This window comes from Siphateles boraxobius, unplaced genomic scaffold, assembly GCF_051911475.1.
Source record: "Siphateles boraxobius isolate OS27281-9 unplaced genomic scaffold, OSU_SipBor_1 41, whole genome shotgun sequence".
Classification (NCBI taxonomy): Eukaryota; Metazoa; Chordata; class Actinopteri; order Cypriniformes; family Leuciscidae; genus Siphateles; species Siphateles boraxobius.
Window position 1 is genome coordinate 37,863,684 of NW_027509042.1, and position 17,287 is coordinate 37,880,970.

General features: G+C 34.5%; 2 protein-coding genes across 3 annotated transcripts; one reads left to right on the top strand and one right to left on the bottom strand.

Annotated features, from left to right (window-relative positions):
• Positions 1-447: 447 nt before the first annotated feature.
• On the bottom strand, positions 448-4,024 carry mtx2 (metaxin 2). The gene is made up of 10 exons (XM_077199454.1): positions 3,835-4,024; positions 3,396-3,443; positions 3,247-3,293; positions 3,056-3,128; positions 2,831-2,907; positions 2,658-2,750; positions 1,986-2,024; positions 1,735-1,860; positions 1,529-1,605; positions 448-1,003 (listed from the first exon to the last, which is right to left on the bottom strand). The coding sequence occupies exons 1-10, from the start codon at positions 3,872-3,874 to the stop codon at positions 799-801; spliced, it is 825 nt and encodes a 274-aa protein (XP_077055569.1). The 5' UTR covers positions 3,875-4,024; the 3' UTR covers positions 448-798.
• A 4,987-nt stretch (positions 4,025-9,011) lies between these two features.
• On the top strand, positions 9,012-16,772 carry lnpk (lunapark, ER junction formation factor). Of its 2 annotated transcripts, XM_077199448.1 has the most exons (14): positions 9,012-9,088; positions 9,582-9,630; positions 9,708-9,749; positions 10,912-11,099; positions 11,353-11,411; positions 11,525-11,565; positions 11,692-11,775; positions 12,391-12,442; positions 12,524-12,706; positions 13,381-13,486; positions 13,632-13,702; positions 13,783-13,947; positions 14,175-14,261; positions 15,542-16,772. In XM_077199448.1, the coding sequence occupies exons 2-14, from the start codon at positions 9,604-9,606 to the stop codon at positions 15,721-15,723; spliced, it is 1,287 nt and encodes a 428-aa protein (XP_077055563.1). In that variant the 5' UTR covers positions 9,012-9,088; positions 9,582-9,603; the 3' UTR covers positions 15,724-16,772. The 2 variants fall into 2 exon arrangements, with proteins under 2 accessions (XP_077055563.1, XP_077055564.1); XM_077199449.1 differs by lacking the exon at positions 14,175-14,261.
• The last annotated feature ends 515 nt before the right edge of the window (positions 16,773-17,287 follow it).

Genomic DNA, 17,287 nt, shown 5'->3' on the forward strand with positions numbered 1-17,287 from the left:
ACGTAAGCTTTTTGGAAGGCCGTCTAAGATACATATTCAGATGAAAATGTATCTTTTACTAAAGATTTAATGCATATACCGTATATCAGAAACACAAATCTGCTTTTTGAGTACTTGTGTTCTTAATAATATGCAAGCTTTAACCACATAAAATGGATTTAGTATTCTAAAACTACATAAGATTGTCATGTAATTCTAATATATATTTAAATCCATTAAACACTGTTTAAAAGCTAAATACAATGAACACAAGATCCATTTATGTATTCACTAAATATTGACTATGCTTTTAATTTTATGCAGCATTAATGTGCCCCCTGCTGGAGTATAAACAACAGCAAAATTATGCTGGGAGTGTTTAATCAATCTACATTTCAACATTTTAAAGTACATATCATACATAACACATTTAAGATTTGCATAAAAAGACATTATTAACATAGAAACAAATGTTCAACTTGAAGTTTATTTACCTCATAGGCACTTTCCATTTACACATCAGACAAAGGCATCACACAGTGGAAAAAAGATTTACATCAACTAAAACCTTATGCACGAAACCTAGTTCTACTGTTGCGGCAGGCGAGTTCCCGTTATGGCATTACGAACAGGCAAAGGAGTAGTTCGGAAACGTGTTGGGAATACTTTAAATATTCACAAACTTTTATTTAATGCCCCTTTTCTCCCTCCTACTGATCTGTTTGATATTTGAAGTCTTTTAATCCACATAGGATATTATATATGTCAATCATTTCAGCCTGATCAAAGGAGTGAGAAATATTGGGCAAAGGGTGGTCTTCAGGGTAGTGAGCTTTTGGAATGGCGCGAGGACCCAATCTGGCCTTCTCGGTCGTGCTCCTTAAAGTAAGTCTGTTCAATACGATGGCAAAAAGAAAGCAGGTTGGTGTAGGATTTAACCTTTTCAGCGAGCTCGTCGCTGGTCAGTTGTGTGGTGAGTATGGTGAAAAGATGACCAAACACCAGAGCGTCTAGTTCAGTTGGCCTGTGACATTTAAAGTACAACAATTAGCAAAGACACTATGTAATAATTGAGTTATGCTGCATGTATGTTTGTGTACAAGGATTCATTTACTACGTTTAAAATTCAGCAGAAACAGTAATGCTGTGGAAATATTTATACAAATTAAAATATATCTTTATCTTTTATATCAAAAATATATACATCTTTAAATGGTAATGTATTCCTGTTATGACAAAGCTGAATTACTCTAGTCTTCAGTGTCACATGATCCTTCAGAAATCATTGTAATATGATGATTTGCTGCTCATGAAACATTTCTTATTATCATCAATGTTGAAACCATGAAGCATTTTTTCAGGATTATTTGATGAATAGAAAGTTTAAAAAAAAAACAGCAGTTACTTGAAATAGAAATTGATTGCAACATTATAAATGTTTTTTCTGTTACCTTTTTTTAACCAATTTCATGCATCCTAGCTGAATAAGATTATTAATCTCTTTAAAAAAAAGAACTTTTGAACGATAGTGTATGTGCGCAAAACGTACTGTTTGTTGAAAAAGTAGGGCTGTGTTCCTAATCGCTGTGACAAGGCCTGACAGCACTGACTCACATCTTCATACACCTGTGAAGAGAAAACCCACACAAAGCCTTATGTAGTGTACATTGGCTCCATTTAAGAAAGAAAAAAAACTAACTAACTAACTGAGTCAATGAATTACACTTCATTTATCTGCACACACAAAAAAAATACCTGCTCCAGATTCTTTCCAGACCATCCAATTGCATTCATCTTCCTCCGTATCTCCCACTGCTTCTGATAGGCCAGAACGTGATTGAGGGGCCAAGAATAGGGACTACTGTATCGTGGCCTAGAGATCTGAACACATATTACAATCAAATGCATACCATGATCATATATGCTGACATGTGGTGCCATAGATGTCATCTTTGTTAATAAGATATGCGTTATGATTTGTGGATGTCCTTATATTTGAAACATACCTCAGTAGCAGTATAGTCATCACACCACTGGATATACAACTAGAAAGAAGAGGCAAAGTTTGCACAGTTTATCACTTTTAAAATATTCATGTAAAAGATAAAATACATATAAATAAATAAATAGTATAATTAAAGAAATCCACGAGCAAAGAATGTATGATGAGTCATTTTTAACAAATGTATAAATCTGATTTTCATGTATATGGCTAATAAATACAGTAGGATTTAAAGCATTAAATTGAATGTTATTGTAACAATTTCAAAGTCTCAATTTCAAATAAATGCTGCTTGTTTGACCATTCATCAAAGAATGCAGAAAAAAATGTATCACGTTTTGCACAAAACTAGTAATCAACACAACTGTTTTCAATATTGATAATAAAAATTGTTCCTTGAGCTCCAAATCAGCATATTAGAATGATTTCTGAAGGATCATGTGACACTGAAAACTAATGTAATGCTGCTGAAAATTCACAGGAATAAATTACATTTGAAAATATATTAAAATAGAAAACAGTTTTATTTCAGTTCTATAACATTTCACAGTATTACTCTGGCCAAATAACTCCCGTTTTGGCATAAGAGACTTTTTTTTTTTAAATTCAATCGACCACAAACTGAACGGTAGTGTATGCAATACACAAAGACGTGCTGATGTGTGCAGGTCTGTACCTCTGCAGTCAGCAGCATGTTATTGACCAACTCCATGTAAGCCTTCATCTCTGCCCTCTGGACATCATCCAACCCGTCACTCAGAGCATGACCCTATGGACAGCTCAATTTCAGCCAACAGTCAAATATTCTAGTATTCATATGGAGTTTGTTTTTTAGAGTGAGAAAGATACCTTTGCCTTTGTGAATTGAACAATCGGCCCCAATTCTGACACAACTTGATTTCCAACGTGGATAAAAGGAACCTTCCCTAATGAATAGAGAGGAAGAGTCATTATAAGACATATGAACAAGCACTAACATAATAGCTTTCCAACATGTGATAAGAATAAACAAATCCCATAAACGAAACAAAAACATGAAAATGACTGTAAAATTGAGAGATTTTGGTTATTCACCTGACGGTGACATGTATTCAGCATTGGCACGGCAGGACACCTGCACTGGCAGGCCACACATCCTCAGGAAAGTCTGCAAAAACAAGATTAAATTCATAAACCTAAAACAAGAGACAAAACTATTTGGGTTTTTCAAGATGTGAATCGGCGAGCGTGTGAATGAACAGGGTGATTATGGCACTACTTTTCACCTGAACTGCCAGTGAGGATGCAGAATCTGACAGCAAAATTTGATCCTCTGGACACAAAAAAAGGAAACCATATTCATGTTCATTTCATTTATTTTATTTTTTGGTTGTAAAGATCTCATGCTAAATGTAAATGTGAAAAAAACTGTTACCTTTAAGAGGTTGGTACAGAGTAGCATTTTCAGGCCATGGCTCAGCAGCTGCAATAGAAAACCAATAAAACTGGAAACATACATTTCGCAAACAATACTGTATCTTTCCATTTTTCAGAAACTCTGACCCTTAAAAATCCATCTATGTGAGACCGCATTATAATAATATTAAACATTTAATAGGTTTCTTTATCTTTGACCCTGACAATAGCATTGCAAACAACAGAACTCTAACTTAACTGTTGTAAGGACATCTGGTAGATTTATAACAGACTCGTGACCAGAAATGTTGGTTTTTCTCAACTAATATGGAGAGAAATTAAATGACTATGATCAAAAGAAGTAACGTTACAGATAATCAGCCTAACCTGCCCATCTCTAGCACAAACCACTAACACGCCTATGGTCTCGCTACATTACACACAAGCGTAAACATTACCTGCAATCTGAGAGACGAACGCCTCTGCAGCAAGAGACATGACAGCGCAGAAGAAATCTACTTGAATCGAAGCACAACAACGAGATGGTATTAATTTCCCACGCAAGGGCAAAGCAAGCTCCTGTCCCAGTGTAGTGACGTCACCCAGAAGTTTTTCCTGCTTTCTAGCCAGTCACGTTCCTCCTCCTTCTTCTTCTTTTTGTTATATTGGCAGTCGGCAAACCAGTTTATGGTGCATTACCGCCAGCTACTGAACTGGAGTGTGGAGCGTCAATGTTTAGGAAAAAACTTAATAATCATCATAATGAAAGAAACAAACAAATGATATATATATAAATTATTCTTTTAAAAATTAAATTTTTTTTTTTTTTTTACAATATCAAAACCGTGGTAGCCTACATGTGTGTGTATGAGAATCATCCATCAACTGAGTTCAAGGATTGAGTGGAGGGTAATTGTGCCAAAAAAATAAAATAAAAATAAAACAATAGTCAAGAAATAAAGACATTCAACATTAATTATTGAGAAAATTCCAAAGAGGGGGCCGAATACGCCAAAAAAACAAATTAGTTTTCGATTCAACCACAGAAGAGACATGAGGAGTGGAGCACAAAAGAAGTTTAAGGCTACATGTTCTTTCTAAGTACAAATATGTAACACACAGACACATATAGATCATGGTCGAGGTGTAATTCAACAATTCAAGAGATAGATATAGGCCTGGCCGAGGAGAGCTAACGATTTACCAATGATCATCTGAATAATTTTATGTAGCTTATCTCTTTGCAGTACCTTGATCATGTCACAAAATAAAATAAACTAACAAAAGAAATAAAAACAAAATACATTTTGAAAACGTTATATTCTTATAGGCTATCATTTCCTGATTATTTTAGATAATTGAGGAGCTATTAATAGCCTAGTTTGTTTCCTTGTTGCTGACTCATTAAATGCTCTAAATTCATATGGTTTGCACCTTCTTCTTTCAATTTTGTTTCCAGTAGGCTATTTTTCGTTCATTGTTATAACAATGTATATTATTGAGTATATATGCTATATACTCTGCAATGCAGATGTTCAGCATTCCGCAGTGTCCACTGGATGATGATTCTTCACTTTGTTTAGATTTCCATTTGCGGTAGAATATGGTAGATTCTGATTCTTGATTCTTCTTTTCTTCTCAGTCTCAATCCTACTATTCTCCCTTTGGATTCTTTAGCCTATATAGTCTTGATCCTCCACTTCCGATCGCGGAATATGAATGCGGCCTTTCATGCTTTGTGCTTTTTACAACATTAGGGCCTATTCTTAAAACCTTAATAGCTATTTGTTTTATTTTATTTCTTTGTAACCATAATACAAAATCGTATAAGGCTCTGAAATTCTAAATATTTTATATTTATTTATGTGCTGATGTATTTTAATAGTGGAGGTGCACCGTGCAAGTGTCTGCAAGGGGTCATTAAGGTGCCAACTGGGCGCGAGTCGTAATTCATGTGCGCTGCCCGCGCGCGCGCGCGCTCTCTCACCACTTCGTGTGAGCTGCATCTCAATTGTTCTTTCTTCATATAATATAGTTATACCAATGTTGATTATAATCCTTACATCTCTATGTGAACAAGAATATAAGCATATAGCCTAAATATTAATAGGCCTATGTGAAAACTTGTAAAATGAAGGTAATAAAACAGACGCATTAAACCTTTCTTCGTTATTTTAAAATGTAAATATTCCATAGGACTAATACTTATATATAACAAAAATACATTAAAAACGTGTTATTAATATTAATAGAACAATAAACAGAGATATTGAATTATAATATTTTTACATTATTGTAGGCTAAGCTATATCCATTGATAAACATGAAATGACACATTTGTACAATGGCATTTTATTAGAGCTCATTATAGATTTAATACATTTACAGATATTTTCAAGTCACTTTTCAGCTCATGCATGCATTTTATGGTGCTGTAGAATTTTTTAAGGCTTGAGCAGATGTCGGGGCGCGCGCATCTCACCCTGTTCTCCAAAAGAAAGGGTTAGAGAATAGAAACAACATTCAATACAGTAAACACTTGGTAATGTTATAATTATTTAGGATTTGGATGTTAGACAAAATCACGACAGTGGTATTTAAACGGCAATGAAAAAACAAAGACTTAAGGAACCGTTTGTTTTGCAATTGCAATTTATTCAAATAAACGAAACATCATTTTAACAGTTTTAGTCGTTTATGGGGGCTATTCAATAAACTGCAGTGTTTTTATCTTGAAAGCAGACGTTTTTGCATCGTCCATATACTCCCCTAAAACCGAATCTGTGAATGTGCAGTGGAAACACACATTCGGTTCTACAGGGTATATATAGACGACGGAACAAAGCTTTGCGCAGAAATGGAATAACTGGAATTGGGAGCACATCGTTTTCCACAGTCCAGAAAACAAAATGAAAAGGCGTTGCCTAATTCGCACCCGAAAATTGAAAAGGCTACACCCTTCATTTCAAGCAAAAGCCTTTTAATTAAAATACAATTTAAAGGTTAAAAGACAATTTTATCAATTGTTCGACCACGTTAAAATATAGGCTTAATAAAATTTCACTTAAAAAGATAGCCTAGTTATGCTATTTTATATAAAAAAAAATCGTGTTGTCAATTTCAGACATTTTCTATTTTTGTATTTTCAAATCGAAATACAAATGATGTCTTGTTTATGGAATCAAATAATTTTAACTGCAATTTGAGAAATCTGCTAGTAAGCCACCCCCCCCCCCCTCTCTCTCTCTCTCTCTCTCTCTCTCTCTCTTCTCGCCGCAATGCAGTAAATTAGACGACCCTCTCGCTTTCACATTTAAATGATTCGTTAACAAAGAAAACAGAACAATATAGCCTAATTCAGGTTTACTCGTAGAAAACAAATGCGTAACACTTTTTTACTTTTCTGACTTCATGTCAAACTTGTCATAATGTCTTAATATTTTATATTTAAAATTTCTCTCACTCGACAGAACAGACGGATTTTTCCCGTAGCTTCACAATTAGGCATTGATAAAGCGACTGATTATTCAGAAGAGTCAAAAAAGACAAAAACATATTTGCCTACTGTAATTTTGATTTTGCAGCTGCACTTACCATTTGATGTAAAAATGACTATTTAGAATATCCCCTTTAATCGATGGGCTAAGGAAAATAGACGAAAAGCTATTTTAAATAAGAGGGGAAAAAAGCAAAGAAAAAAGCAAGTTAAATATTCTGCACTAATGAAACACAATGAGAAATGCAGAGAGACGTCCTCGTCCGGAGCTTTTCTGTTCGACAAAACGCGTGGGAAGGGAAGAGAGGGGCCAATATTACCGCGAGCCCGTGGCGCGTCTCATCTGTGAGACCCAATGACGGACGCGCGAGGCTCGTAAAAACCGTTTTACAACCTGAGCTGTAAATCAACTTTTGAGCTGGGAAGAGCTTAGAAACCGCAGATTTTCTACCCCACAGTGGCGTTGCCAGCGTTGCCATTTACATTCTACAAAAACGAACAAATGAAGGAAACAGAAACGCCCGAAATAGCTCAAAATATTCAGGGAGAAGTCCGGTAAAATGCGCAGCATTGCAGTAGGCTATAGCCTACACTATCAAAAATACAGGTTCTTTATTGGCATCGATGTTTCCATGAAGAACCCTTAACATCCGTATTTATATTGGACAAAATGTTCTTTATAAAGGAAACATTTTATTAAGATTATTAACATTTTCTTCGCACTTAGAAAATTGTTATTTTAAGAACTTTTCATTGAAAGGTTCTTTGGGGAACAAAAATAGATCTTCAATGACATTACTGTGAACACCTCATTTTGGAGCCAGGCTATTTCTGCACATTATGGGCTAGTTATTTGCGTGTTAATTCGGGCATCATTTTTAAAAGCCCAAGTCCTACTTTAGTATCAAACACATATGTTTAACCAAAATGGGTCTGTAGCCTACTGATATTTTCAAGTCATTTTCAGCTCATCATTAAACGGAACGTAGCCGATATGTCGCCTGTTTAGCTGCGGTGGTGTCGATTTTTTTTTTCCAGGGAGGCTTGAGCAGATCGGGGCATCTTACCCTGTTATCTTGTAAATATTTTTTAAAACAATTGCAACTTTAAAATCACGGCAATTTCATTTAGGTTGGGCCTATAGCATGACTTTAGAAAAACAATTGGCAATACGATAAAAGTGTTAAAATGTGCATGCGTGTCTGGAGTTGAGAGAGAATTAATATTTGGGCATGTAAAATAGAATATTATTAGAATAAGCACATGATATTTGTAACTTTATAGCCTATAACATTAAACTTTAATATTGAAATTCATTGTAACCTTGATGTGTGCGCGCGTGTAGGCTACGTGCAAGTGCTAGAGAAAGCGTATCGTAGAGCAGTTTTATGTTCCACCAAGTGTGTGGTGGTGTGTATATTTATGGATATTGCAGCCAGCTAAATATGATAAACGTCAGTTTATGAAGTGGGGAATTTGAGCTCAAACGTAAGCTATAGCCTGGTGGCCTATTTTAAAAAATAATTGGCGAACTAAAAGATTCCTGGTCTTTTTATATTTGTTATTGTTGTTGTTGTTTTAGCAGCATTTCTTCTACCATCAAATATGTAACTAATTTATAATGCCTCACCTTAACATATTCAACAGTTTCCTCTGAATAGCCTATAAACAAGTGAAAGGTTGTTTAAAATTAGCTCACACATTTCTTATAGATGCGTATCCTTCTAAAATATGCGTATAAACCTTTTTTTTTTACAGTGAATGGTATAAGCATACCTTATTCTGTTCTCAATACAATTTAGCAGCTTAAACACTCTCGATTTTTTATATTTACAAATTGTATATTTCCAAGTACCACCGTTAGCCTACTTAATTTCATAACCTTCCGTCTTTCCATTTTTATTTTTAATAATTATTATTAATTAATTAATAATTATTAATTAATAATTATTAAGATAATAACAATAATTATTTTTTATACTGTAATTCGTGATTACTTTCTTATAATTAAATTAGACGTAGGATTGAACCATGCAGTCAATGCATTTTTAAATGCAGAATTAAGTTTAATCATCATGGTCAGATGCGAAATTTTGGTGCAAGGCTTTTAATTGTACACGACTTTTATTTTGAAGTTTCAAACGAAGTTCCGAAAACCTCTAAATACGTCACCGTCACACGCACAGGCTCAGCCTCCGTTCCATCTCTGTAGAAAGGCAAGTTAACAAGTGAACTCTTGCAAATGTTTGTCTTATAATATGCTCCACCGAATAATAATATAATGAAAATATGTTTAAATCACACTGCTTACGGTTTTCCCCTGAGCGAATAAGATTCAGGACAGTTTTAGGCTGGTCAAAAGGCAGGGCAGGTGTTTACTGCCAGACAGTCCCTGTTGTTGTTGTAATAGCCGTTGCAATAATAAGACAAGAGTTACGATGTTTTCTTATTTGTCAGGTGAATATAATGGTTTTCGTTTAGGGTTTGCCTTTCCAACCCATGTTGTTGATTAGATGACTGATCCCAATTCCAAGACAGGATTGTGTTTCCTAATAATGAATGTGCAAGTGATATCTTCCAGACAGATGCATTAGAGGCAGTGAATGTGTTGTAAGCGTTATTAGAAGGGGTTTGAATGTGTTGTAAGCGTTATTAGAAGGGTTTTGAATGTGTTGTAAGCGTTATTAGATAGTTTTTGTTTGCTTTAAGGTCTGGATTTGCAGTTCTGAAAATGGGAGCCATAATTTCACGGTGGAAGGTGTGTATTTCACTCTTTTTTCTATTTTCCCTAATCAAACCCTTTCTATAAAAAATGTAATCGTTATGTTTTTACAGACTAAAACTTCCACTGTGGATATTCTAGAGACACTGGATAAGGTATGTTCCCCACTGTTGTCCTGCCCTTTCAAACCCACAGACTTCTTTCAGCCATTGTGACCTTATCACACATCACAGAGCTGTATGTCATCATCTGAACCCTTTTACTGGCTGCATTTCCTTGCTTTACTCATTCCTGGCTCTCCTCCCGAAGCCTCTATCTGTCTGGAGACTGTATTGACAGGACCATCTGTTCGCTGGATTGCTGCGGCTGACCTTAACTGCCCAGTAGTGGTCACTGCTTTGGTTTAGAGTGAGCTATAGAAATACACTTTGCTATACCAGAGGGCTTTTATGTTTAATTTCACCACACACTTTCAACTGTAACTAACAGAGCTTATGTCTGACGTTCAGTAGTCACAGGTTCTGCTATAGCAGGGTCAACGTTTCACAGATTTATGTTGTTTAGGATTCTTAATGGCATGCTGTAACATGGCACACTGCGACAAATTGGTTATTCGTGCCAGCATATCAGCAAACATTTAACTTACTTCACTTTAATAAAATAGGATAAAGCCTGATATATAAAATAATATATTTATTAAATGGAACAGTTTATTGAAAATTTTGACAAAATATAAAACGAAAAGTAAACAAAAAGTTTGCGTTTTATATCATATTTGATACAAAAGGAATTTATGGCCCATATATTACTCAAGAAGGAGAAAAAAACATTTCATGCAAAGGCCTAAACTGAGCAACAATATGCAATTTGGTGCAGTTGCTGATATTTATACGGTCTCAAAGTAATATTATTGTGACTACAGGCATAAAACGCATATATCGTCTCTCTGTGTCTCCTAATAATAAAATGCTTACTTTTATGATCAAAGCTCTGTAGTTAAAAACATATAATGCATGTACATTACCTGTATGTGTACATTTGTACAATTATACTAAAAGGCCATTTAATCTCTAAAGTATGATCTATCAATCAGACAACAGAAGGCATGTAGAAGATTTGTGTAAAACAGGTTCTTCAGCAAAGTTTTGATGATGATGATAATAAGAAATGGATATCAAAAATGATACTGTAGGCTTTATAGGGTTAAATGAGATCATGTGAAGCATTCTACGTTACCTTACAAAGCATTTTTACAACATATAAGATAATGGCATTGCTAATTAACTTACAATATTTCATTATGACTTGAATCCATAGGACATAACTGACCTTGAGGAGTTCCGTACAAAGAACCAGCGCTTGCTGAAGTTGTGGGTGGGCCGGCTTCTCTTCTATTCATCTGCTTTGTACCTGATCACATGTCTGTGTGTGTATTACCTGTACTTCCCTGAGCAGTGGAGCGCTCGCATCATCACTGCCCTGCCTCTGCTAGCATTTCCAGCACTGTGAGTCTTAAGTATTATATTGCTGGACAGACAATGATACATCCTATTAAGCATGCTTATTTTATTACTATTTTTAGCGCAGCTGATGTAATTATGGATGCATTACTACTTATTACACGTATTATATGCATTGCATTTTATTATACCTCTTTTTAAAGGTTGTTTATTTAAGGGAGGTCAATGTTATTATATTCTCAACTATTTAGGTAGTTTTGTTCTCTTGCATAATTTGACCTTTTCTGTTTCTTCATAGAGTGTTACTACTACGAAAACTGCTCATCTTCCTTTTCTCCAAACGCACAGAGAGAAACAGTAAGCTTATTATATGTTGTTTTCTTCATCTTTTCTTCATTGTCTTCACCAACAATTTTGATCTAATTTGATCGATTGACTGACTGGTCTTTTGTTTGTTTTTTCTGTTTCAGATGAAAAACTAGATGATTTAAAGACAAAGAAACGAAAAATAGTAAGTGTGATTTCAGACACATTAGAACAGAAGCTTTCTTGAGAGCCAAGCTTGTTTGTGGATTCTAATATTTCAGATGAATAAAATTGGCTGTATGTTCCATGAAACAAATGAATTCTGTTTTAGCTTGAAGAGGTGATGGAAACGGAGACCTACAAAAATGCTAAGCTCATATTGGAGAGATTCGATCCAGAATCTAAGAAGAAAGCAGTAAGTCCAGTCATGTGTAATATTAAAGGGATAGCTCACCCAAAAAATTGAATCATTTTACTCGCCCTCATGTCATCCCCGATGTATATAACTATCTTTCTTCAGATAAACACAAATCTCTGTGAGTCTATATAATGCAAGTGAATGGGTGTCACTTGGCTGAAGCTTGAAAAACCACAAACAACGATTGTGACGGTAATCCATACAACCCCAGAAACAATGTCTTCTGAAGTGAAATGATATGAGATATGTGAAATGTGTGTAAGAAAAATATGCGTCACAACATCCCTCGTGAATGCTCGTAAGACAGTAGACCAGTAGATTTATGATTTAAAGTATTTTTCTTACACACCTATCACCACACTTACCGTCATGATCGCTGTGTGTGGCTTTTCAAGAATCGACCGCGCTGCAACCTTTCAATGGTATTTTAGAATTTTTTTCCTAAAAATCTTCGGGATTGCATGAAATGATGAGAGAATAAAATTTATTTAGTGAACATCCCTTTAAAGCTTGAATAGGGTTTCAAACGGATGTAGGGAATATGGATTTATGTTTGAAGCTAGCATTTTTAAGATGAGTTGTGGTAGATGAATGCTTGGTTTGCGTTTACAGGAAGCAGAAGCCACACCAGTCAGACCCCACATGACCCCTAGACCAGGACAAGGTTTGTATTTCCTTTTGTTTTTTGACTGAGTAATCGTGTTTTCTGTATGCACAATGCACTTTATACTCTCATTATATACAGACCTACGGCAGCGGCATGTTGCCATGGCAACTCCTGGACCCGGCCCCATGACCCCAGGAGCCACACCACATCGTACTGCCCCAGGAGGACCTCCAGAGAAAGGGCTCGCTGGGTCTCCGGCAGAAACACCACAACAAATGATGAGAAGAAACATGAATCCTTATTCACCAGGACCTGGATCAGGTTTAGTAAACTCATACATGAGTTACTTACATGTCCTCACATGGATAAGTAAATTAATATGAAATGTGAATGAATGTGAAATTCTGATGAAATAGCAGATTATATATCCTGTGACATAAATCAATTGAATTTTATAATAAATGGCTCATATCATGCATTCTTTTATTCTTGAATAAATGTACCTGTTTTATGAACATTGGTGTCTTTTATCATAGAGTATAAATTATAAATGGCTGATATTAAAATACAGTACAGTGTTAACCAAATAAGTTAAAACAAAACGAAATCAATCATTTTAAATACTACAAATAAATTAAATGCATCACAACATAGGGTACATACATAATGGTACAAAGGAAAATGGATATATGTTTTGAGATATGCTATTAAATTAATCGTTTTTTAGATTCATTTTAAGTAATGTAAAAAGTCAGGGAAATGAGCATGCCTAATTTAATTTTCAGTATTGACATATATTACCAAATAAATTTTACAAACTGTAATACAGGCCGATAATCTATATTCTGCATCCATAGTTTTAGCTACAGACTGAACATTATATACTTTTCACTTCCTTGCCATATTTGATGTCATTTGCATTATTTTGAAGTTCTAGCATATCATTTTCCCGATTTGTGCACTGATGAAGTGTTGATTGTTCTTGATCATTTCAGGTATGCATCCCCCTGGGCCACCTCTCGCTCGACCCATTCTTCCACGAGAGCGTAGCTCTGTGGACAGAGTCATTGAGTATCTGGTGGGAGATGGACCTCAGAACAGGTATTACACCGGAACAATAAACAACCGGCTTGACTTTCAGGCTAGTCAGAGAAACACACTGAGATTTCTACAGTCCAGAATTATGTCAGTACATGTGAGAATGATTTGTCTCTTGCCTTCCCCCCATTTATTCTTATACATTCAGATATGCATTGATTTGCCAGCAGTGTTTTTCCCACAATGGTATGGCTTTGAAGGAGGAATTTGAGTATGTAGGTAAGAGCCTGTCAGAGCACACTATGGAACTGTGCAGATTTTTGCCTGAGGATACTCATGTGTGATGTTTAATGTTACAGCATTCCGTTGTGCTTATTGCTACTTCATGAACCCGGCAAGAAAGACACGTCCCCAGGCACCCAGACTCCCAGAGTTCAGTTTTGAGCGCAGACTTCGCTCTGAATCTCCTGAAACACAATCTTCTGCCGCCACCGAGACACCAGAGGACAGTGACGTCCCTGAAGGTATTTCATGCTGCTGACAGCCAGTGACATCATTATGATGACCTCATAAAATCATTGTCATCTTGTCATGTCATTTTTCAATCAGTCTTAAAACTGCAACTGTTAAGCCTCCAAGAGGAGAGCAAACAACTTTGGAAGTCCATGCATGCAATTTTGAAATCATTTACATTTATCATTTGTATGTTAGTGTATGTATGTTGTATTTTATTTTATTTATGTGTTTTTAGACCACATTGTCTTGGCCCGCTCCTCTCAGGTTACACACTCTGGCACCCCCTGGAGTAAAGTTCATAGTTTCAAGAGAATTCACTCAGGTCCCAGAACCAACGCACAGACTCACTTTACATACACATACACCACCATTCAGAAGTTTGGGGTTCGTGTGATTTTTCTATTGTTTTTGAAAGTGTCTTATGCACACAATGGCTGTATTTATTTGATTAAAAATACAGTAAAACAGTAATATTTAGAAATATTATTACAATTTAAAATAGCTGTTTTCTTTTAAATATATATATATATATATATATATATATATATTAGTAAACTAATTATATATATATATATATATATAATTTTATTCTTATTTTATTTTTATTTATTTATGGTCTTTTGATGAATAAAAAAACCTAAAAATAAAGTTTATTTGATATAGATTTGTTTTGTAACATAATAAATGTCTTTGCTGTCATTTTTTGATCAATTAAATGTGTCCTTGCTGAATAAATATATTAATTGAATTAAAAAATAAAAATCTTACTCACCCTAATCTTTTGACCATAAGTTTATACACTGCATGATGCTTTGGTGCTGAAGTATTCTCTGCTCTTTTCAGTTACACAATCATGATCACAATAATTTTCTATTCCCTCTCATACACGAAATCACACAACACAAAAACATTGGTCACCATTATAAGGCGAGAAGGTGTGTTTGTAAATGGCTGTAAATCGTATATATGAAAAATGTCTTCTAATGTTGTCTAATGATTTTATTTTTTTTATTTTTTTATATCTGTCTTAATGAAAACATTCTGCATTTGACATTCAGCTATTTTTTGCTCTATATGCAAATAGATGTTTTTGTCTATATATATATATATATATATATTAATATATATATATATATATATATATATATATATATATATATAAAACAAATACACAAATCGAAATAGCAATCAAAAAGATGATTTGTTTTCTTTTTGTGGAGCAACAGTTATCTGCAATGTTAATATTAAACTTAGCAAAATGGTAAGATGCTTAGAGACTGAATGTCTAAAAATGCTGAATACTTTTCTTAAAAAAATTCCGATCTGATCTTATTTTTAAACCGTTAAGTGCATGGTTCATTGTCGTAATTTTTGTTTTTTGTATGATTAATAATTAGCTTATTTACATTGAATGCATATTGTGCTTCTTTTAAACAAGTGTTATCATACTGAATGAACAATGCCACAAATGATATTCTTATTTTATGATGCATTAACAGGCCTAATACGCATACTGTCTTACACTCCCATAACAGTGCCATGGCTCTTAGGAGAATGACTCCCCAGTGCTAATTATTTTATTTCATTATTTAATTTTTATAGATGACGTGGAAAGAACTACATCTGCTGACCCTCAGGACCCCACCGCTGAAGATCCCCCTGTCTCACATGAAACCGAGGCAGAGCTGTCACAGCCTCCACGTAGCCCGTCCCCCTCAAAGGATGTCCCACAGGAGGAAGCTGGAGCTCAGGGGGAACAGCAGAAAGAGGATGAATCAAACTAAACTGTTTGAATGCAGTTTAAATATGTTCATGATCAACACTGTTCACAAGAGCTTTTGGTTTTTGGCATGTTTTATTTTAACTTCTCTCTACAGCATGTTCATTTAGTACATCTTAGTAATTCTGAAGGCTGTTAAGAGTTTTTACTGCTGATTTATTTATATGCACCACATCATTCACATATAGTGGGCTAATCACATTACAATCTGTAATGCTAATGGTGTGGTGCGGCCCATAGTGGTGATGTCACCCGGTGCAATTCCTGTGCATGGTTTGTTTATGAGGTTGATATAACAAAACAAACTGCAGTTGCTATAGTGTTGAAGCTTAGAATAATTTTACAGTGTTAACATTTAATATTGCATAGTAAATAAGGACAAAAGCGGGTTGCAAGAAATGTTTAGCTATCATAGCTATAAGTTTAGCTATCATTGTGTTTACAGAATTATTTGAAACCTGCAAAGTGAGAGCTGAACAAAAATACACTCTTTAATAAAAGCGTTGTTCTTCTAGAGAAGTAATGCTTTTTACTTTTTGTTTGTTTGTTGCTAAATGCACTATTTTGATTCCTAAATATGTATTTGTTTTGAGTTGTTTTAATTGCTTGTGTTTTTCTGGCCAATGGTTTGTTTACTTATTTGTGAAGAATTCAACTGTTTTGTGCCTTTCTGGTTGAGAATATGTGACTTACTGCACAGTTTACAATGTAGCAAAATCTGTCACAATAACTGGTGTCCATACATAGGATGTTATCTGCATTGATGTTTACGCTTTACAAGTCAAATGATGCCAGAAGTGACACTAAATTGTATTCATGAATAAAAAAATGGATGAGAATGATAGTTTGGTAGTTATCAACTATTGTTCCTCTAAATTCTGCATTAGTTATTTCGTTGTCATGTTCATGGTGAATTGATTCTTATCTCAACAGCAACACATAATATGTATGTGCTTTAAAACTGGAATTATCAGTTTGTACTTGTTTGTCAATACTTGCACATGTCTGCTGCTTTTACAGTCTGTACATGCCAATAAATGTTTCTTATCTAAAGCATGATTCTTTAAACGTTATCATGAAATTGAAATTTTCTCTAGTAGACAGCAAATTGGAGTCTACCAAATTAATGTTTTAGAAATTAAAAAGCACAATATGGAAAGGCTAAGTGAGACATGAATGTTTTTGAGACCTGTGCCTCAGCAAATATTTATTGCATAATTAACTAGATAATAGATCAATAATTTTAGAGTATATTCAGTTTTTTATACAACAGTTCCTTTTTTATATGTGCCCTTAGCAATGGAATGTGAAACAAGCCCCCTAAATAAAGCAATATTTTGTCATAAACTATTTGTAGAAATTCTCTCATGATCCTAGTCATCTTTTGTATAATTTTATTGAAGTAGCCTATAAGCAAGTATGAGAATAATGTGTGTTATTAGCTTAATTGTTTATATTTTATTTACAAAAGTTGTCTTTGTGCTATATCGATTTACTTTCACCTTATTTTAATACACTTCTCTGGCTCCCTCATTTCTCTTATACATATTGTTACTGTCTTTTAGAAA